The following is a 24,003-nucleotide window of genomic DNA, read 5'->3' on the forward strand; positions in this document are numbered from 1 at the left end:
TTTGGTTTAATATTAAACAAGACTTAAAGTAAGGCTAATTAGAGCTAATAATGTGATCAACACAATAAAATCATTAATTAAATTTTTTCAATCTAATTATACATACACAAAATCAGCATAAACCTGCCTATCATCACTATTATCTAACATCATTCTAGAGTTTAGCTGCTACAACAAATTAAGAAAAAAGAAATGGTACAAGCATCAGAAAGGAAGATGCAATTTATTATTTGCACACAATGTGACTGTAGGGTTAGGAAATCTAAAAGAACTAAGTATTAAAGAGTGTGAAGGATGCATGGGTGTAGGACATGTATACACATGTCCATACACAGGGCCTCACATGTACACGTAATGCTTTTGATATAGAACTATGTAATGGAAAAAGGGGCATGCTCAAAATGGCAACAAAAACTATAGAAAACACAGCAATGTATTTTACAACAACTACATAAGACATATAACAAAAAGAAAGCCCTGAATAAATGGACATTTTTAAGTTCTAACCCCCAATACTGTACAGAAACAAATTCATTCCAAATTAATCTATACCTTTAATACACTTTGAAACAAAATTCCAGTGGGTATTTCTTTAAAACCCAACAAAATTATTCTAAAACATATCTGCAAAAATAATCATTCCTAAAAAGGGGGAACAATGTGTATATACTTGAGTGTGTGTAGTAGGGCTATGAATTTATCAAAAGGTGTAAGATACAGCGATTACAATCAGACAGTACTTTGTAGGAATGGACAGGCAATAGTGAGAATAAGTCTATAAACAGCTTGAGGAACATATGGGAATTTGATCCCACTGCATTTCTAATCATGGGATAGGATGTACTGGAAATAACTAGTTTGAGAAAAAGAGATTACTACACCTCTTATTACATCTATTTCAGAGAGAATAAAAATGTGTGTATGACATGGGGGTGGGGAAAGAAGCAGTCCATCAGTTGTAAGATACTAGAAGAAAATGAAGATATTTAACCCTTGTAATATCTAGGATCAGCAAGAGTGTGGGGAAACAAATACTGATGTATTGCTGGCACAAGTGTACCTTGGAAAAATACTGTTATTTTAGACCCAGAAAGTCTGTATGTACGCATGTACGTATGTACACTGTGGAAATAATTATACAAACGTATCAAAGCATTCAGCCTTGGTGACTACTGTTAACAGTGAAGAATTAGAAAGAACCTAAATACAAACTGATCTGAACCAAGTCTGGCTTGGCATCCACGTACCGCACTTCAAGATACAGTGTCCATGGCAGACTATTAGATGCAAAACAAGTAACTACCACAACAGAAATCAACCAAATTCCACAAAAATCCAAAATTGTGTAACATCAAATACAGTTATGACTTAATACCTGTTGGTGCCTGGAAAAAAATCTGAGAAGTACAAATTGCTAAATGATGGCCTTTAAAGTTATAAAACACAAATGGCAGTATCTGAAAAGCACTGTTATGTTTTCATTTAGATTATTATTAGAATGACTCCAACCAGCACTTCGGACAAACCAAACGTAACTGAACAAAACTAACTAAAAACTAAAAAATGAAAATTTTATGCCCGAAAGCTTGTTAATATATACTAGCACCCCAAATACAAAATTAAGGATTGAGTCTAGCCACTAGACCAGCATTTTTCAAACTGAGTTTTCAAAATGCGTTTTAACAATTAGTAAGTCATAAAACCCTTCCTTCTTTCCTTCCCTCCTCCCTTCAGTGAACACTTATTAATTGCCTACTACACACCAGGCACTGTTCTGGGCATTTGGGATTCATCTCATGAAGACCTCTGTCTTCATATTCTAGCAAAGGGTTGAGGGGGAGATGTGGGGGTAGGGCACAGCCAACAAACAGTATCTATCTACCTCATATTACTATATATATATGCTAAAAATTGGTACTACATTAAAGTATTGAGCAGAATTAAGGGGGGGCAAGTTGGGAGAGGAGCAGAGGGGTTCCAATTTTAAAATGATTACTAGGCCTCACTGAGAAGATGACATTTTACCAAACATGTGAAGGAGGCGAGAGAGTCAGCCATATAAATACCTGGCAGAGAAAACAATGCATGCAAAGGTCCTACACTGAGTGTATGCCTGCATGTTCAAGAACACGGCAGCCAAGGTGCCTGAAATGGAAAGAGAGACGACCAAGTAGTAGGAAATGAAATAAGAGAGGCAATGAAGGGCTAGATCATGTAGGGTCATTACTGTACAGACTGTGGCTTTTACTCTGAGTAAAAAGGGGAGTTAATGGAGACTTTTGAGCTAAGGAGTGACATGTATTTTAGGAGGACTGAGCTAACAGCTGTTTTGAGAAAAATCTATAGGGGAACATGTATGGAACCCAGGGAAACCAATTCTGCAGTTTCCAGGTTAGAGAACAGTGACTTGGATAGTGGTGGTACAGTGAGGGAAGGTGGCAAGAGGAGGTTTGATTCTTGATACATTTCGAGGCAGAACCCAAGTTTTTGGTTTTCAACAATGAGAAGGATAAAAAAACCTCTGAAAGATTTTAAGTTTAAAGGGAAGATCAGGTGTTCAGTTTTGAATGTGTTACCATTGAGATGTATGTTGGGTATGTAAGTGGAGACTTTAAATGGGTACATGGAGTTACAGACTTGCAGTCATAAGAAAAGTGGGCTTTCGAGTAAGCCCTAGCACACTGTAATGTTAAGGTATCAGGGAGAAGAGAAACTACCAAAGAAGACTGAGAAGGAGCATGCAGCCAGGTAGGAGAAAAACCGAGTCTGGGTCCTGAAAGTCATTAAGGGAAGGAATGATGAACTGTGTTAATGCTGATAACAGGTTAACACAAATGAAGATGTAGAACTGACCATTAGATTTAGGAACATCAAGGTCACCAGTAACCTTAATCAAAGTAGTCTATTAACAGAGTGCAAAACCCGAATCAGTTAAAAAGAGAATGAGGAGGGAGGAACTAGAGACAGTGTGACAATGCTTTTGAATTCTGGCAGATCCCATTTAGCATTTAGCTTTAAAAGAAATAGAATAAAATCGAAAAAAAAGTATCGGAATTAAAAAGTGTGAAAGTCACCCCACTAAAGACAAAGGAAAAAGCACATTAGGATAGCTCACATTTATGCTGAAAAAGAGCTATTTAACTTTAAACAACCTGATTAAGTGATTTTTTTTTTATCACCATCAGGTAAATAATTCAAAAAAGGCTTGTGATACTTAATGTGTTAAAAGCTTTATGGGTTGTCATAAAAAAAAAAAGTTTCCTTAACTAAGAAAGGGAATCATTTAGCAATCATTAAAAACATCATCCTTGAGGGCAATGAGTGTTCTGCTTCATCATGCAGAAAGCCAATAATTCCTGGTTAAGTACTGATTATATAAATGTATGATTGAGAACAGGCAATAAGGAGAAACTGGCCAATCCATGGCTAATGCAAAAATCCTCTAAATAATGAGTTCTCAGGCTTTAAACAGACATTTTCATTAATCAGCTTCAAAAATTCAAACCTGCAAATATATCGATGAAGACTAGAAGAAAACAAAAAAGCTTACAAAAAACCATACTCACAGAGATTATCTTCTTCAAAGACAACACAACAAAGCATCTGATATGGTAACAAGTGAAACAGAAACCAAAAATATATATAATTCCTCCCAAGCCCTGACATTTCATGTTAGATACTACTTCCTTTGAGAAACTGCTTGACCTTCTCAGTGAAGGTTCACTGTCCATCCTGTTAGCTCCTTAGCACCTGAGACCTCACCCACCACGGCACTTCTTACTCTGTATTCTAACTGCTTACTTGGCCACCTTCATCTCTCACTTGACCAAAATTCAGTGTAGGTAAGAACTAGGGTCATCTTTGTAATTAGATCAGTGGTTCCACATGGCAAGCATTTAAAAAAACCTTTTTTGAATGGATGAACAAGGCAACGGCCATATACCGATAGTTTGACCTTAGGCTTTAGGGAACAATAGTTTCTCTACTGACAAATTGGTTCAGGTAGGGGAGCACTTAGAAGTTATAGTGCCCTTTGTGGGAACTATGCTCTTTTATGTATGTCAAAACGAATAAATTAAATTATATCATATGGTTAGAAACAACTTTGGTAAACTAAAATACATACCTTATGATGCACTGCTTTTTAATTTTTATATATATCTTATTTCTATTTCTTTTTAAAAGAAAAAAGTTGTCAAATTAAATTTAATTAGCTATTTCTGAGTTTTTAAAGTAACATTTCTTAGCTACCTGTTCATTTTCTAGCAGAAAATAGCACAACACCAAATGTTTGATAAAGAAAAACTTAAAATAAATTTTCAGATCTTTTTTGTCTATTAAAAAAGCCACTGCTCACTACTAGCAGTGGAGGATCTTGTTTCATTTCAGAACCAATCTGAGATCACTTCCCTCAAGCCATCTAGCTTCTCCACCAATAAAGCCTTTTCTTTTCCTTTGATGGCTTCATTTTTTCCCTCAATTTTGCATACTCTATTCTTATTCCCCTTTATTTTCTAGAACATTGTTTCTCAAAGTGTGGTCCTTTGGACTGATTACATGTCCAAATGTGATGGAGTGCTTGTTCAATGGCAGATTCCTTCTGCCCCACAGCCAGGTTCCCAAGAGATTCAGAATCTCTGGGGAGAGGGCAAAGGAATACATGTTTTCTACACCTCTGCTGATTCTTATGTACACTAAGGCCTGAAAATCAGTACTGTAAAAACCATGACTATCAACATCTTTTGCTACAAAATGAGCAACAATTCAGCTGTTCAATTTTACCCCAAGTGTACAGATAACTGTGGAGGGCCTCATGTGACACAAATTCAGGACTGGCAATCCTTGTTCTAAGAAAGAAATTAACATTTTAACTGTACAGTCTCATATAACTGCTGCATGGACAAATCTTGATCCTCAAAAGTTAAATTATGCTATTGAGGAAGCATCCCCAAGATGTGGAGCTGTGCTATGTTTCTTGAATAGAGCTTCAAATGTCATCTAAAGCTGATCTGCAAAATCAGGAAACAGTGCATTATTTAGATTCCAAATCTCCAGTCTCTTTGAACTAAAGTGATCAAATGTTAATATTACTACTTGGGTCATGTTTTTTTAACTCAATGAAAGCTGAGCTTACCTGCTAATATATTACTATTTAACTCAAAAGCCTTACTCAGAAATCAGAGTAATTTCTTTCAGCCTAAAGTAAATTCCTTCAGCTATCAATCAACTCCAGTTTACAAATCTGTTTCTATAGTAAACTTGTCAGGTTACACTTGGGATAAGCGGACTAGACACTGTGGCTCCTTTCATTTAGAGGTCTACGCACTGTGCCAAGATGCCTCATGTTAGAGTAGGACAGGGGTTTTTGTCCACAGATGCTTGCTTGACTGGTTCACTTTAGTATCTGTGGTGTGTTCTGAACATGGACTACTGGCCACAAACCCACAGAAATTACCTTTTATATACCTCTCAAATAATTGGAATAGGGCTGAAAAATGGACTTGACTTTGAAGATTCAAATTTAAATTCCAGCTCTGTCAACTGCAGAAAAGGCACTCAATGTTTCTGTCTCTGGTTTCCTTATTTGGAAGAAAATGAGATAATCTTTGATGAGTAATTCTCAATTATGGGGTGAGGGGCAGAATAAATTCCCTAAGATGGGCACACTTGTCATTACCCTCAAGCCAAGAATCACTGCCACAGCAACGCATGGTAACTGATGTGCAATCGCAGTTTTCTTCAGGTCCAGCTATTCCACTGTGTTCCTGTAAGTCAGGGACTCTGTGACTTTTGTCAACCCTTAAAACCTTATTACTGAAGCAAGGATTTTCAAATTTTAAAATTCTCGATTAGGTGTTTGATTTCTAGATGGCTGTTAAGAAATTTTCTCCAAAAAAAAAAAAAAGAAAGAAAAGAAATTTTCTCCAACAGAAAGGCAAATTTTTCCTCTTAAGATCTTTCACAGCTGACCACAAAAAGCCCAGGGTACTCACCTAGCTCACTGCTGTGTTAGCATCATTTTTACCACTTCCTGTTCACAAATCATGTTTTACGTGAAATATATCCTTATATAATGATACATGCTTAAGTGAAAAATTAACCAACTCATATCCTGTATGGGGATGTGGTCTTCATGCTCCAAGAGTTGACTGAAAGAAGAAAAGTCTATGGGAGACATGTGGAACCAATGCACTCATGTCAAATTATGACCTCTTATAAAGACATACCTGCATGCTTCCCGCATGCACATCAATGTCTGTTGCACACATTTCAAAAATAACTGTGACATAAAATTCTGTAAGTCTTTTCCTACTAATGAATACGTGACATGTCCCCCATTATAAATACCTTGTAAATATATTTTAAAACTGAGGTAATTAGGGGAGCCTGGGTGGCTCAGTTGGTTAAGCACCTGCCTTCAGCTCAGGTCATGATCCCAGGGTCCTGGAATTGAGCCCTGTGTAGGGCTCCCTGCTCAGTGGGGAGTCTACTTCTCCCTCTCCCTCTGCTCCTCCCCTCTGCTTCTGAGCTCTCGCTCTATCTCTCTCAAATAAATCTTAAAAAAATAAAAATAAAATTGAGGCTAACATATTAATGTGTACAACATAAATGATTTAATATTTGTATATATTGTGGAATGATCACCGTAAGTCCAGTTAACATCCATCATCACACAGTTATACAAACTTTTAAGATCTACTCTCTTAGCAACTTTCAAGTATGCACTACAGTGGTATTAATTACAATCATACTATATATTACATCCCCATGGCTTCTTTATTCTATAACTGGAAGTCTGTACCCTTTGACCACCTTCACACATTTTGACCACCCTGCACCTCTGACAAGCACTAATCTGTTCTCAGTATGGAGTTCAACATTATGGCAGGATTTCCTTCTTTTTAAGGTTGAATAACATCTGTGTGTATGTGTGTACGTTTCTTTATCCATTCATCAACTGATGGACACTGGTATCATCCATCAGTGCTGTTATCTTTTTGAATTAGCATTTTCATTTCTTTCAGATAAATAACCAGAAGTGAAACTGCTAGGTCAAATGGTAGTTCTATTTTTAATTTTTTGAGGAATCTCCACACCGTTTTCTATAATGACTACACCAATTTACATCTCCACCAATTGGGCACAAGTATTCTTCACAATTTGTGAGATGTGGGTTGTTACATCCTAACAGGTATGAGGTGTTATTTCACTCACTGTGGTTTTGATTTGCATTTCTCTGGTGATTAGTGATGTTAAAGCATCTCTTCATGTACCTGTTGGCCACCTGTACATCTTCTTCAGAAAAATGTCTGTTCAGATTAGATCCTCTTCCCATTTTTTAATTCACTGTTTTTTTCTATTGAGTAGGAATTCTTTATGTATTTTGCATATTAATCCCTTCTCAGATGTATGATTTGCTAACATTTTCCCATTTGATAGGCTGTCTTTTCATTTTGTTGTTGGTTTCTCCTTCACTCTGTAGAAGCTTTTCAGTTTGATATAGTCCCATTTGTTTATTTACACTTTTGATGTCAGAGCCCAAATATCATTGCCAAAACCAATGTCAAGGACTTCACTTATGTTTTCTTCTAGTTTTGTGGTTTCAAGTATATGTCCAAGGCTTTAACCCATTTTTGAGTTGATTTTTATGAATAATATAAGAAAGTAATCCAGTTTCCCTAATACCATTTGTTGAAGAGATTTTCCTTGCCCCATTATATATTCTTGTCTCCTCTGTCATAAATTGTCCATACATGTGTGGACTTATGCCGGGGCTCTCCATTCTACTCATCTATGTGTCTTTTTTTAAGTCAATGCTTTTGACTACTTCAGCTTTGTAGTATAGTTTGAAATCAAGAAGCATAATGCCTCCCCACCTGTGTTCTCAAGATTGCTTTGGCTCTTCTTTTTTCCACACAAATATCAGGAATTAATACTTTTTAATGGTCACAAAATATTTCATCAAGTTAATCTATGGTTAAACATGTCAGTTTCCAGATAAAAAGGATTTTTCAAGAGAAATACTGTCTTTAAGGAATTTAACAGCAAAAAAATCAAGTTCGAAATGTTATTAGACTATGTTTCTAGAAATAGCACCTTAGTTTTTCTTCCCAAGTGACATTCAGTGATCATTTTCATCTTATTTTCTCTCATGACGTGAACTGTTTGAAGACAGGTGATGAGAATGTCTGGTTTCCTATATTCAGATGACTCCGACTTAGAATGCCTAAACTGACAAGTGTCCCTGATTCCTTGTCCACAACCAACCTGCACAAAAGGGAAAAGAAATCCAGTCTGGGGAGATTCCCAGATTCTTGTAGTGCCCAGACTCTAACCTATCCTTGCTGCACCTGCCATATTTTATCTCTAGTGCTTTTTTTATTCCTATGTTTCTGACCTCAGCTTAGCCAGATGACTGAAACTTCACTTTCTATTTGTTGCTTCTGCTTTATTCAGATCCCCAAATCCGTATTTTAGATCTTAGCAAAGAACAATGGAAGGTACAATAGCTGTGAAGTCAGATCTGGAATAGAATTCTGGTTCCATCAACAGCTAAGACATCTCAAGGAAATCATCTAAGCCCTATAAGTGCTTCAGTATCCTGAGTTGTAAAGTTTGGATAACAGCATGTGCACAAAGGTGTGCTTACATTATTAGACAGGAAAATGTACTGGAAGTTACCAACACAGTGTCTGACACACTGCAAGCCTTCATAAACAGTCGTTATGACAGTCACCATTACTATTATTGCTCATGTTTTCTTACTCTAGTTTGGAACTGGCCTTGGCATTCTTGATCCTTGAATTGTATCCCAAGATTATCAATGCCAGAAAGTACAGAAAGAAAAGAACAAGCCTCTCTCTGACAAAGGAATCTATGAATTTCAGAATACTCAACTGAGAAAGATAGACAATCAATAATCACAAAGATTAAAGAGGAAGCTCAGCAAGAATCAACTGGGTGTTGGGACAGGCATGTTAACTTGAATAAAAAGCAAACAAAGTCTCAGTTGACATATAGAAATACACAGAAATCTCTTCCTGGCATTTTAAAAAACGAAATAAAACACAGCTTTTCAGTGGCAATCTAGTTTCCATGGGGAGTTATTTTTCCAGATAGCATAAAATTAGCTTCCTATCTTACGCTGCACCTGCTAGATCACTAACATTTGTATTATTAAGTCTCTGGACTTAAAGTGCTTTCAATGTGACTTTTCCTCCTACTGTGCCCATCTGTTCTTTTCTTGTGGGCCCAGAGGAAGCCAAGGCTTAATAAATATTCAGTTCTCAGACTTTTCTTTAAATGGTATTTTCATATAAGCATTTATATTCACAGAGGAAAATTATAAGTCTGTGTGCAGAAACTTAACTCACATTTGATTTCCCTTTTCTCATTATCCAAGTGGGCATTAAGACTATAAAGTCACCATATTTATAAGAAATAAAACCAAGAAAAACAAATGACTATTAACTTTAAAAAGCAAATTTGTCAGGTGGTAAGAGATCTCTGCTATCTGATAATACCACCAATATAGCTTATTTACTATTCATATAGTATTAGGTAAATAATTTATGATATCCAGTGTTCATGCAGACAGGGCCATCTCAGATGGGGGTGCGGGGGTGAAGGCATTAAGGCCAGTGCCTCATTATTGCTCCTCATACAGTTTAGCAGTGACTGCCTTCACAGGATGCATTTTACCCAGCAGTACTGCTCCTCTACCCATCCTGGTCAGGGCCATGGTGAGCTCTATTTTCCCTGCCATGACATCAAGCCAGTAAGATTAAAATTATCCATACCTGAGGCTCCTGGGCAGTGCAGCTGGTTAATCATCCTGCCCTTGGTTTTGGCTCAAGTCATGATCTTAGGGTCAGAGATTGAGCCCCAGGTTGGGCTCCACGCTCAGCTTGGAGTCTGCATAAGACTCTCGCTCCCTCTGCCCCTTCCTCACCACCTCCACCACTCTCTCCCCATCTCTAAAATAAATAAATAAATCTTCTTTAAAAATAAAAAAAAAAATAAAAGTGTCCATACCTAACCTAAGCTCTCCTTAGGTAGTGTCAGTAGTTAACTAAACACTCCTTTTACTTTAAAAATCCCAAGTTCAAAAACAAGATACAACCAGCAAAGAAATGGATGGTTGTTACATTAAAAACATCATAAACCACAGACATAAATTCAACATATATACAGATATTAGACACAACATGGCTACTTATGAAACCCCTTGCAGGCAGGATTCTGGAGGAGGCTGTAACTTATTGGCAGGCTTACAGCAGACAAAAAGAAAACAGACCCAACTACCTCAGCAGCTGCAAGGCTGACACATACTCCTCTGAATCCCATATGTTCTTTTCTAAACAAGTGCAGTACAGCTCTCTGATCTGTAAGTAAAAAGTACACTTGTAAGGAACCAAAAGTGATATTAAATTGTACACTACTCGTTTGGCAAAATCATCAATGATCAAGACAAAAAATAAATCTTATTAAAAACAAGCATTTTCTTTAGATGACTACAGACTGGGCATATATCACATAGTCAGGCTTTTTAAGAATAACATTTACATAAAAGCAAAATGAGACTATATTGGGATTGGCTGATATCACTGATCACCCTGCAATAAGAAAGTAATAAACTTGGTAAGTGATTATTAAAGAGAATGCTTGATGGCAGAAATCATCTTTAAACAAATCATCCCCATGTATTTATATTTGTTCTCTAAGCGTCTGAGTGAAGGATGCAAAGATTTAAGAATATAGAATTATCCCAATAACATCCACTCTACAGATGGTTCACAGGTTTCTGGCACGGCACAAAGGCCAGTGGAGCATAATTTTGCAAGCACAGAAGTGCTGCCTCCCTTTCAGTTCTTGGTGTAAAGCAAGGCTAACCATTAAGCATTCTCAAACAGATTCTTTCCTCTATTTCAATAAGGTGAGGAATCAGCTCTCTTGGTATACGTGACAAGGAAGCATGAAAGAAAAAAAGTTAAAATGTTTTAGGACAAATACAGTGCAGAGAGGCAACACCACTGGGATTCATGTGGCTGTTTCTAGTTGTGGCCATCAGAACAAAAAATATTGTTTCAATTACCAGTAATGTGTACAGCTGGAATGGATTTAGACTGTGCACTCAGTGCATGATTTGGATCCATTTCAAATTCTGATGCCTGAAGAGAATACTGCTGAAATCAAAGCAAGAAACTACTAATACTCTGACTGCAGAGATTCCAAAGAGGAAGTTTTGGTTACCTGTCGACCCAACGGATACTTGGGAAGAGAAGAGGTGAACTGATGAAGACATCTCAAAACCAGGAAGTAATTTGAATGGTAAACATGTAAGTTTTCAAGTAATGACTGTGTTTCCTCCTTAAAAAAAAAAAAAAAAAAATCACAGAATACATTATGAATACATAAGTCAGTAATTAAAAGAATAAAATCTACTTCATGAATATGCATAATTTCTGGAAAACTGACGAGAGAAGACTCAGAAGTACAAATTAACCTCCTCAGTTTTGAAAATCAGTAATGCACACAAAATCCAAGATAAAGGCTGGGCATCTTTGACTTAGTACCAAGTCTGATGGTATCTTACACACACCAAAATTAATACCGCAGTTTCCTTCTGTCTACTGTACTGCCATTGTAACTAGGTTCCCAGAAATGTAAGTGTCCAAAAATGCACCCTGCTAGATGCCTGCCTGTGCCAGTCAGCTGCTGTGTGCCACAGCAAGGCAGGCCCACCATCCTCTATCTTGTTGACATCAGAAGGGTGAGGAGGTCACCAGGGAGCCCAATAGCAATGTAATTAACAGTTCTGAGGTTCCACTTATGGTCTATGCTTTTCTGAAAGTACTGGAAGAACTGTGTTTCAAAGGGAAGAAAGGAAGACTACAGAAGAAACACCACAGGTGATTCTGATAAATCCCTGCCTTTTGTTGAGAACTCCAATACTGGCTTTATTCAGTCTACCATTAAGAAAAACAGGAAAATGAGAATCCTGAAGCCATTAAGCTTTGTAATTTATACTTCAACAAGTATAATATGGGAGTGTCTTTAAGAAACTGGTAGAATAACTAATTTCACAAATCAGTTTCAAAAGGGTTTCTTGGGGGCTGTGTGGAATGGAGTATTGTGTTTTCTAGAACCTTCTGAAATAGTTTAGAAATGACTTTAAAATATTACCTCCTAGCAACATCCAAGTATTTTTCAGACCTCAAATACTTCTATAACTGCTTCATCCTGTAACATTTTCTTAAGAGGATTATGATCTGTGTATTTTTTTTCTTCTCTAAGAAGTCAGTGAAGGACTTTTACTGCTGGGCTAGATTTTTCTACCCCAGTAATATCTTGCAGATACCCATTATTTTTAACAGTCAAGCATGCAGAAAGTAACACCTAGATATCAACAAATTCAAGCAAACCCAACCTATATAAAGCAACAAATCTGATATATTTTCCTAAACTCTAATACACTTAGAAATCAATTCCTTCATCGGCAATTCCTTACCTGGAAGCATACGGCAAATGAAGGAAACGATTTTAGTACCAAAATGTTTTTCCTCCCAGTATTTGAGTTAGTTGGCAATTTCAAAAATCTAGGTTTCCTACTGTAACAAAGGGCACTTTAACCACCACTGGGAAAGTACATTTTAATTCTAATTTTACAACAAGCTATAACATAGAGGGCACATAAAGCCACTAATTGTTTGCCTTAATGTATGCCTAAAAAGCTTTTAAACAAAGAAAGTATTCTGGAGAGAAATGAATCTATGAATAATAATCGCTCCTCATGCTTCTCGCACTACCTATTACTTTTGCTTTGTGGAGTGACTGCACGCACAGATAATGGGTGATGCAGTAGAACTGAATTCACTCGGATGAGGAGAGAAAAGAAATAGCTGACACTGACACAGAGATGCACCCAGGAACTACGCCTTGGGTAAGGGGAAGATGAGAACTATGTACAGGCTCTTCTCCCAGATGGTCTCAGTCCCTGCATGCTTCTGTGTGATATCCCCGTGCCCATGGAATTCTAGCGCTTCAAACATGTTCTGTTCTGTTCACAGAGCACAGCAAACTATTTCACCGGATGCTCAACTGAGGAAATGGAGTTCCCGTTCCAACACTGGAAATAAAACTGTCTATGCCAGACTTCTTTAGAGACTATCTGTTATATCCTACTAAGAGATTTTCAGGAGTTATTTTGACCATCTCACACTTTTATCTTATGCTCTGACTTTGGGACCTACTCCCTATATAAGTAAAGATTTCACTGTTGTTGTATCTGTGTTCTTACCAGCTGTAGCACGAAACATCACAAATGATTAACTTTCTTCATGTACCCTGTTCTCTGAATTCTTTGTCTTACTGAGATACGTATCTGCAAAAGCCTCTCTAGCACCTATCCAAGGCAACAATTCTTGATGCACTTTATGAATACTTCATCGGTTGTGATGCTGAGAAAATTCTCCACCCAATACATGAGTGCAGCATTACACTATGCATATGTAAAAACAAAGCCTGCTGAAATAGTAATCCTCCTTTCCATTCATTTTCTCCTCTAGCATTATTGTTATACACTGGCCATAGTTGCCACTGTTTCATTTCATAATTGTATTTAGGATGATTCTTCTCAGAGATACACTTTGCCTAGTAATATTATTTCCCAAAGAGATATGCTTTCTTGTATTCTTGAAACACAAGACCTTGTGGTCCTTCCTTATCTCTGACAAAGAGATGTGAACCAAAAGGTATTTCTCTTATATCAAATAATCCAATATTCCTTGCTCCTCCACAAACATCCAGGCACACTCCCACCTCAGGTCTTTTACACTTGTGGTCTGTCTGGAATTCCCTTCCTCCAGATTCCTGCATCCCAAGCCCTGCAATTTAGTCTCCAAATTCACCTTCTCAGTAAGGTGAATTTAAAATGTCAATGTTGTAGGGGCACCTGGGTGGCTCAGTCCGTTAAGCGTCTGCCTTCGGCTCAGGTCATGATCCCATGGTCCCAGGATCTAACTCCAAGTTGGGCTCCCTGTTCAGTAGGGAGCCTGCTTCTCCTGCTATTCCCCCTACTTGTGTGCTCTCTCTCTGTCAAATAAATAAATAAATACATATATACTGAAAAAAAAAGTCAACATTATCTTGCTGGATGTGGGCCACATTTACTAATTTTTCAACAAAAGACAAAAGTCTGAATTTGTAAGTAAAATGTCTCCATTTGTATAGTTAGCTTGGGTTTTTATTTTTTTAAAGATTTTATTTATTTATTTGACAGACAGAGATTACAAGTAGGCAGAGAGGCAGGCAGAGATAGAGAGAGAGGAGGAAGCAGGCTCTCCGATGAGCAGAAAGCCCGATGCGGGGCTTGATCCCAGGACTCTGGGATCATGACCTGAGCTGAAGGCAGAGGCTTTAACCCACTGAGTCACCCAGGCGCCCCTAGCTTGAGTTTTTAAAAAAAACACTATGGTCCGGGACGCGTGGGTGGCTCAGTGGGCTAAGTGTCTACCTTCGGCTCTAGTCACGATCCCAAAGTCCTGGGATCAAGTTCCGCATCGGACTCCTTGCTCAGTGGTGAGCCTGCTTCTCCCTCTGCCTGAGGCTCCCCCGGCTTGTGTGCGCTCCCTCTCCCTCTCTCTGGCAAATAAAGAAATAAAATCTTTTTTTTTTTTTTTAAGATTTTATTTATTTATTTGACAGACACAGATCACAAGTAGGCAGAGAGGCAGGCAGAGAGAGAGAGAGAGGGAAGCAGGCTCCCCGCCGAGCAGGTAGCCCAATGCAGGGCTCGATCCCAGGACTCCAGGATCATGACCTGAGCTGAAGGCAGAGGCCTTAACCCACTGAGCCACCCAGGCGCCCAAATAAATAAAATCTTTAAAAAACAACACCACCACCACCACCACTATGGACCTACTGAAAAAAAAGCACATTAATATTACACTGTGGTTGCCAGTCAATGTATTACTATACATTTGATATGTATAATACATTACTCTACACCCTTTTAAATCAGCCATCTCCAATCACATCAATCCTGTCTGCTATTCAGTCAAAATCATTCACGTATTATTATTTACTAACACAACAAGGCCTCTGTTGTTACAGAGCTAGTTACTTCCTTTGGAGGGGAAACCAATGACTATGTAAACTTAAATATATACATGGTAAAGAAAATACCATCAGACAGAGTTACATTTGCCATGATGCTTAGTTTTTGCAATTCTCTTCTAATTTCCATAGTATTTATCACTTTTGTGTCCAGATTTTAGGTATAGGGTGAAGAGTAACCCCAAGAAGATTTAAAGTATGTAATAAAGGCTGTACATTTTTATAGTACTGTTCTTTCAATCAATTCACTCATAACTAAACACTGGCAAAACAGACATTGGATTTTAGGAAGAGGTATCAGCTGTCCAAAAAGAGCACTTTCTCAGTCATCCTCTTGCTAGAATTAAGCATTATTTTTCTCATTAGAGGAATTTTGGCTGACAGTGTTTGGTTCTCAGTGTCTTCTCATGTGACAGCTACCTAATGCAGTGCCAAATCACAGCTCTCTCCCAGCTCTAGCGTGGCGGGAGCGCTTGTCCTCTCATCTGCCTGGCTCTCCCTGTTCAGTAGCACTTGATGAAGGGTTTGGATCTGAGCTGCCACTTCCCACCCCATTACTGGGCTAAGGCCTCACTCATCTGATCACAAGTAGTAGTTTGATTTGTAGTCATTTTCTTCCTTTCTTCTCTTTACCTTTTATTATTTTTTCTAATAGATTTTCCCCTCCTCCTGCCCTTAGGTTCTTCTAAAGAAACCAGAACAAAGAGATGGAAGCAAAAGCAAAAGACAGGTTTCCATCAAACTCATGACCTAATTCTGTGCCTTTTGATCATGAATCACCACAAAAAGCATATTAAATGGTGAAGAGAAATTCTTGCTCTACCACTGACTTGCTCTGTGACCTTAGTTTACTTCCTCTCTCTTGGCTGCAGTTCTTCATTTATAAAATGAACATACTGAATCAGGTTATCGTTCTAATAGGAATATATTACAATTCTAAAGGGTCTGAAACTTACTTCCTACTCTCAACCAATTTAAATCTAGCTCGGTACAAAGGGAATAGAGCTGTAAAACATTAACGAGTCAGAATAATAAAACTTCAACTGACACTGGCAAGGGACTGAATCTAAATTTTCTACATAGCATGAAGTTGAACTCTTTAAGGGTTGAAACCAAGCCAAAAAGCTTTAGGGAAGATTTGAATAAAAATATACAAACTGATTTTCTTATATGAAATACATGAAATTAGTCATTTATTAAATATACTGAGCATAATGTAACTTCTTGACAAGACAGGATCAACATAAATAGGAAATCACTATTGATAATATAGAGAGTATGATTGGTGTAAACAGTCCATGATTAAAATGGACCTAATCCTAGCTATGGTGCTGGAACCTACTTTTTTTAAAAAAGTCTTTTGAAAATAGTGTGTGTGTGTGTGTGTGTGTGTGTGTGTCTATGTAAATGACATTGGTATATATCCATATTCATATAAAATACACACCTGTGTCTATTTGGTGGGAAGAAAGGGGATATTTCCTGTTCTGGCTTGAACATGAGCAGTAGCATGCAGTGCTGCATGACACCTGGCTGCTGGGCTCTAAAGGGCAAATCTGCCTCAGACCACGTGATTTTCTCTTATAAATCAACTTTGCTGTTAACTTGCTACAGTATTTAAAAAGCCCATTGCTCATTTCTCAAACATTAATATAGAACCTCGGGCACCTTCTCATCAACTTACACTAATTCTTCTCAACAACTTACTCTTCAATGAAGTGTCACAGAAAATGTGGGGCTTTGATGTCAGGTCTGGGTATTAATGACAGATCTTCCATTTGCTAATCGTAACACTTTAGATAGGCAAGTTAATTTACCATTTTGTGACTCTCCTCACTTACACAAAGGGATAAAAACATCTGTCCTATGTGGTGGCTGTGACTCAAAATGAAACAATGCATAAAAACTATCTACTAATTGGGAAAAGCTGTTAATATTCTATTCCCCAAAACATTTGTTCATGGAAAGAAAAAGAATTTCTCACTATTCAAAAAATTTTCCAGTATTTCAAGGCCCTATATTTCTTACTACCAGATAATAATTATGCAAATATGGTATGAGGCCACAATCTTCTTCAAAGCTCTCCTTAATTTTGGACTTGAAACAAAATTTCAGGCATAAGCGATAATAAAAGTTACATCTTTGTAATTAAGAAGAATTTGAGGGGCGCCTGGGTGGCTCAGTGGGTTGAGCCGCTGCCTTCAGCTCGGGTCATGATCTCAGGGTCCTGGGATCGAGTCCTGCATCGGGCTCTCTGCTCAGCGGCGAGCCTGCTTCCCCCCCTCTCTCTCTGCCTGCCTCTCTGTCTGCTTCTGATCTCTCTCTGTCAAGTAAATAAATAAAATCTTTAAAAAAAAAATTTGAAAGTTTTGTTTAAGGCATTTTGACAGCTTAATTTCTCATGAACAATTGTTTCTTAAGTTAAAGGTTTAAGTTAAAAAAAAAAAAAAACCTTGATTACTAGAGCAATGCTATGAGGCAAAAACATGGTAAAATTACATCCAGGAACTGCTCCTGCTATTCCACCTAAAACCCATAGTAACAATTTACCTATCTTCAATTAAACATATGCACTAAAATAACATTTTAACGAGGAATCTAAATAATTTAACTAGTCAGAAAAAAATTACTACTAATGCGTTTAATGAACAAGTAAATAAAATCACAGTGTTTTAGAGCCAAAAGAAACTTTAAAGACTATCTGGTAAAACTTCTACCATAGGATTTGAAAGCTACTGAGTCATTAATGGGAGCTTGTGCAAGCCTATTTGGCTTAAACGCAGCAAAACTTGGTAACTGTCAGAAGACACTTTTGGCCACTGTACCCAGCTGCACTGTACAATCACTCACGAGACAGACTACTTGGAAATGAAAGAACACACAGTCTTTAGTCTTTTGTCAGCTATACATGGCCTTCCAATGTTGTACCTTTGTTGAACTTCTGAGTGAATCTTCTACAAAGGTTTTTATGGTTTAGTCAGCTGAATTTTTAAATTTAAAAGTATACTTTCAAAAAACCCATCAAGTTTATGAAATACAAAGCTGGCATAAAGTTTAAAAGCTGTAACTATGAAACTGAGTGTCCATAATTCTAAAGGAGTTTAAGGGTTTTTTTTTTTTAATATCTTGAGTCCAGTCAGAGGATAACTGAGATGAGTCATTTAAGTTAAGTGAGAATTTAGATTAGTTCTAATTTAAGAAAACAAGGTAAGGGAAACAATAAACATTTCCTTCTAGGCAATCACTCCAATTCAAGTGGATATCAAAGAAGGTCTTTAGACCAGCAGCATCAGCATTACCTGGAACCTTGCTAGAAACGCGAATTCTTGGGGCCCACCTTTGAGCTACAAAAGCAGAAACTCTGGGAATGGAAATCAGTGTTTCAACAAGCCCTCACGTGATTCTGATACATGCTAAAGTTTGAGAGCCACTGGTTTAGTTCATCAGGGTAGAGAGCAAAGCAGAATCTCAGGGCAGAAAGAATCTAGATACAAATATACTCTGAGGTCTAGGTCTTCAGAATCTGAGCACAGAAAATTGGTACAAAGTGACAAATTTCACAGTAGGTATGTCGATATAACTAATAATCTATACAACCATGTAACACAAGAGTATTACATATAATATGTATAACAATAGGTAATATATAAAACTATGTATTGATCTTAATTTTTATCATAGTGAAAAGTAATAACAATATTTATGATTACCTTTATAAACATTTTATTGTATATTTATTTTTAAATCACTCTCATTTGCTGAACAGACTTTATCACTAACCCTATGAGGAAATCACACTAGGAACTACTGTCCCATTATTGAGGCTTAAATAGGAGAAGTGATTTTTCTAAGATACACCTGGCTAAGGAGTAGCTGGAATTGAAATCCAATATTCCTGAGGCCAAAATCAGGATCTTTCCCAATATCATGTCATATCATATTATTATCATGCAGAGTTTTTTCTGATTTCTTTTACTGTGGAAAAATACATATAAAACTTGATTATGTGGGCACCTGAGTGGCTCAGTTGGTTAAGCTTCTGCCTTTGGCTCATGTCATGATCCCAGGGTCCTAGGATCTAACCCCAAGTTGGGCTCCTTGCTCAGTGGGGAGTCTGCTTCTCCCTCTTCCTTAGTCCCTCCCCGCGACACATGCTCTCTCCTTCTCTCTCTCTTAAATAAAATCTTTTAAAAAATAGATTCTGTGTTTTAAAATAAGCTATAAAGAGAGAGAAAGCATTAAAAGAATAAAATATACAAAGATTACTTTCACTCTAAACTATAAAAATCAATAGATAACTGATGAATTATTTTCATAGATCTCTTCTGTCCTTTGAATTTAGCAGGTAACCTGCCCGTAACTTTCTTAGGATAAAGATACAAATCCTTGTGCACCTTCATTATTTCTCACTATGTAAATCTCAAGAAAATATACCTTTAACAAAATATGCAATCCTAAAATGAATACAGCAAAGGTAATAATGAACAGCGCTGCTAAGTACACTAGGAACAAGTACAGTATAAATAAATGCTCAGAAAATACATGAAAAGTTACTGAGAAGCACAGATAAATGTCAAGATTTTTCTACAACAGACCAACCTAAAGATTCTCTCCCTTTATCATCTCAATGGTTAAAGGTACTCTTTAAGAATCTATTCCTGGCTTCTGAAAATATACTCTCACAGGAAATGCACTTAGTAACTAGTGGACTCAGCAGAGAGCTAATCCATCTAATCTTAAAACTCAGTAAACATGCACACATCCCTTTCCACTGGTTCTACCAAAACAGCCTGCACTAGGATTTGAAAACTTCTTATTCTGCTCTAAAAAGGCTATAGAGATTATTAAAGTCATTATTAAGCCCAGTCTAGAAGTGATTTTTTAATATGGGCTAGCGTGGATTCTGCATTAGAAATAACGTTTCAAAAAGCCAATGTCCAGTGTCATATTGTATGTCAATTACACCTCAATTATAAAAAAGTCATTCTTAAATTTTTTTAAAAAAGATTTTATTTGACAGAGGGAGACACAGTGAGAGGGAACACAAGCAGGGGGAGCAGCAGAGGGAGAGGGAGAAGGAGAAGCAGGCCTACCACCGAGCAGGGAGCCCAACGCAGGGCTCAGTCCCAGGACCCTGGGATCATGACCGGAGCCGAACGCAGACACCTAACGACTGAGCCATCCAGGTGCCCCAAGCCATTCTTAATATTTTTTGAGAATTTACAAGAAAGAAGGTAAATTAGTATTCAGAGCTATACAGCACACATAACCTCCAGGAACTAACATTCTTTCATTCAAAATTTGAAGCTACACATAACACTAGGGCTACTTCAGTCTCATCTCAATTTTATTATAATTTTCTGCAACTTTTTTCCTCAAAAAAGGCATGAAGAGTATGAAAACAAATGTGACACTACGCATTGTCCATCATTAAGGGACTTACTAAGTAAAATGAAGGTCCATTCATTCCATAGAGTACTATACCACTCTCAACATTGATATGGAATGATTTCCAAGATTAAGTGCAAAACAAAACAAGGTACAGAGCAGCGTATACAATATACTTATCTTCTGTTAAGATTGGGAACTCCCACAGTACACAATGTTACTTGTGTATGTGAAGAATATTTCTGGAATGATGCATGAGAAACTAGTAACACTGACTATATCTAGCAAGGGGAAGTGGGTGGCTGAAGGATAAAGGTGTGAGGGACTGTTTTATCTTTGCCTTCTGAATTATGTACCATGCCCAAGTATCATTTATTCAAGAAAGGGAAAAAAAAAACAAAAACAAGCTTCCTTCTTTTGCTATTCTCTATGTTGAATTGCTAACTCTTAATTTTCTACATTCATCATTTCTTTCCTGGCAGTGTATAATCAATATATAATGGTACCTTTTCAAGTCAAATCAATAGCCACTTAGCAGTGGGTCCCTAAGGTACATTGCTTCTATATGCCTTTATTTATGACAGCTTTTAAAAGAACACTAAAATGAGATTGCCTGCAGATTCCAAAACTGCTATGTGGAAACAAAGTTGAGATCTAAAAATATTTTCGAATTACACCTGTAGTTAACACTTTTTCCTCAATAAAAAAGGTCATCTTAGAACTAAAGTTTTGTGTCACCTTCAAGTCACATTCCTGTGATTATGAAGACCCACTAACTCACTGTAAAAAGCTTATTAGGATGGACAGATATGTTTTATAAATTCACTGAATAAACATTATGTATATTTTGTTTCTCAGGAAGAAAACAGAATAAAACTGAAATACATCCACATTCCTACCTTCAAAGATCTCTCATCAGTCAATAGTGCAACTTGCTTTTCTGAAGCTTGCTTTTCCACGTACCTAAAATTTTCACCATCCCATATACAAAGAGAGAAAATTAAACATTCTAAAGATCTGAATATCATATAGGAAAAAGAACTACTTAGGTGGTCACATTCTTTCATTTATTCTCAAAAATAAACTCATAATGATAATTTCTAACTCCTTAAATCAGCTAGATTTCATAATCTATGAAATCAGCTAGATTTCATAATCTAATCATAATAAACAAAAGTCATAAACTCCAGAATCAGGAAATGTTATGTATAAAAGTAACTCTGGAGAACCTGCAAATCATGTCCCTTTGTAAAAATATTTTTCTTTATGCTAAAATTTCAAATCCAACAAAGAAATCTCACAAGTGGAAACAGAGGATTTTTTTTGTGCTCTAAATAAAAAGGTATTTTTCTTTTCCCCACTTCAAAAATAGCTAGATCTGAGATCCTTTATTTTACCCCAACCTCTATTATAAGATGTGTTAAATATGTACTTCTCTTTTTACCTCCTAAATGATGGAAGACGTCGGATATTTTCACATTGATTATCTGATAAAAAATTTATTCTTCTCTTGGCTTCTGGGAGATTACAGCATAGAACACTGAGGGGCTGGGAGTAGAAGTGTTCTAATAGAGAAAGCTGAAAGAAATGTGAAGATAAAAAAATGTGAAGATTAAATATATTTGTTATATTTTGGCAGTAAATCTTTTGCCCTTGGTCTACTCACTTTTAAGGTTTTGTTTTTCTTTTAAACACTAAAAGTATGGCACTAATATATCTAATAATGACATAATAACACTGCAAACAATGCATAAACTGTTCTGTATCTTTAATATTTTAAGATTCTGATATTGTGGACAAGATCAGAAAACTGTAATCTCTGAAGTATAAACCAGAAGTAACTAATATAAATGGATAGATTAGCTCTCTACAAAAGCAACTTACTTATAATAACAGTAAATATTATGGGGATGGGACTGGGGTGTGGCCTCAGAGTCTAACAGATGCCCAAATACAAGAAAACACTCATCTAAAAACAGTGAACAAATCGGGTCTGCTGAATAAATAAAAACATTACAATGGTAGAAGCTTTGCCTACTGATAAAAAGAAAAATGAAAAAATGAGGTATGGCTAAAGAAAATATATCTTTTTAAACTGAATTTTATTTCATGAGAAAAAAATGCTACAGTATCTGGTAATAAGTATTATAGTAACTAGAATGCTTTGGTCTCTATAGTACAAAGGGGAATGATTTTCCAGATTCTACTGTAATTCCTAAGATGTATCTCACGAGACTATCCAAATGTCAAAAACTCTAAGCAACCTTCTCATGACCAATTTGGTTTAGTTTTTATGCCTTGATACCTGAAAAACAGTTCCCTAGATACGGGACACACACATTCTTGGACTGGAAAATACCCATTACAAATGAACAAATTAACATGCTGGCTTATATACGTGTATTAAGGTATTCGAGCTTGATCCTTCCTGGGTAAACTGATAATGAATTTCTGAGCCCATAGAGCTGAGGACCAGATACCCAAGGCTAGAGGAAATCCTCTAAAATAGTTCATTCTGGAGGAAGTATAAGGTTGTAAGGCAAAGAGCCAGCCTAACTAAGAAACAAACACCAAACAGAAAGTAATCATTTGTGCCAAGTGCTAAATTATTTATGCACATATTAGCAAAATCACATTTCTTATATTTCCCAATGATATTGGGATAATACTTATTCCAGTGTTAACATCACTTTTTAAAGTCAGAAAAGTAAAAACCAAACATGGAGAAGGAATGGGAGGAAGTCACATGAGTTATAGTAGAGCTGTAAGTTAAGAACCCAGTATCACTTCACTACTTTGTCCAAGTGTGTTCTCAACATCTAGGTCAACTAACAAGTTGGTTATCATATTCATCCAATGAAGGGAAACTTAAACATATAAAGAATGATTATATGCCCTACTGTACCTCCTACAGAAATCAGGACTTACACATATTTCCTACTGATGATTAAGAAAACTGGCCAAATGGGGTCTTAATGGCTCAACCACTTATTAGCTGTGTGAACATGGCCATGCTTCTTAACCAGTTTCTTCACATGCAAAACTGAGGGTATTAGTACCCATTAATGAAACAATGTAAATACTTAGTAATGTGCCCAGTATACAAAAGAGGTGCTCAGTAAATTATGAGGAACCTATAAAATCATCTAATCTGATCCCCTATTTTATAGATGAGAAAACTGAGACCCAGACAGATTACATAATTTGGTTATAATGTCCTCTTCTTCACTTGCTTTCTCAATGTGGAGACTACAGTTTCTATTTCCTAAAACTCTTCTCCTGACTTCAGTATTACTCTACTTTCTATTGGTTTTCCTTATTTAGTCTCTTTTTCTATTGCTCTCTCATTAGCTTGCTGTCAGGTTCTAATCTTGGTCCTTTCCTCACTCCTCTGGGTGATGCCTCATCCTCATTACCTGACTTCACCCACCACCTTTTAATGATAAATCCTAAATATATCTATTTTTTTTTCCAGATCTTTCTTCTGAGTGCCAAATC

The 24,003-nt window shown here is 36.8% G+C and overlaps 1 protein-coding gene across 5 annotated transcripts in view; it reads right to left on the bottom strand.

Moving 5' to 3' along the window:
* Positions 1–24,003, bottom strand: part of ORC3 (origin recognition complex subunit 3) — a 63,276-nt gene that overhangs the window by 15,083 nt on the left and 24,190 nt on the right. For all 5 annotated transcript variants that reach the window (XM_046005818.1, XM_046005813.1, XM_046005816.1 and 2 more), the window contains 4 exons: positions 21,950–22,083; positions 21,405–21,468; positions 11,254–11,370; positions 10,306–10,385 (listed from right to left, as the gene is read on the bottom strand). In XM_046005818.1, coding sequence (XP_045861774.1) covers positions 10,306–10,385; positions 11,254–11,370; positions 21,405–21,468; positions 21,950–22,083 — 395 coding nt within the window. The remainder of the gene's footprint in view (positions 1–10,305; positions 10,386–11,253; positions 11,371–21,404; positions 21,469–21,949; positions 22,084–24,003) is intronic.

This window comes from Meles meles, chromosome 5, assembly GCF_922984935.1.
Source record: "Meles meles chromosome 5, mMelMel3.1 paternal haplotype, whole genome shotgun sequence".
In the NCBI taxonomy this organism is placed as follows: Eukaryota; Metazoa; Chordata; class Mammalia; order Carnivora; family Mustelidae; genus Meles; species Meles meles.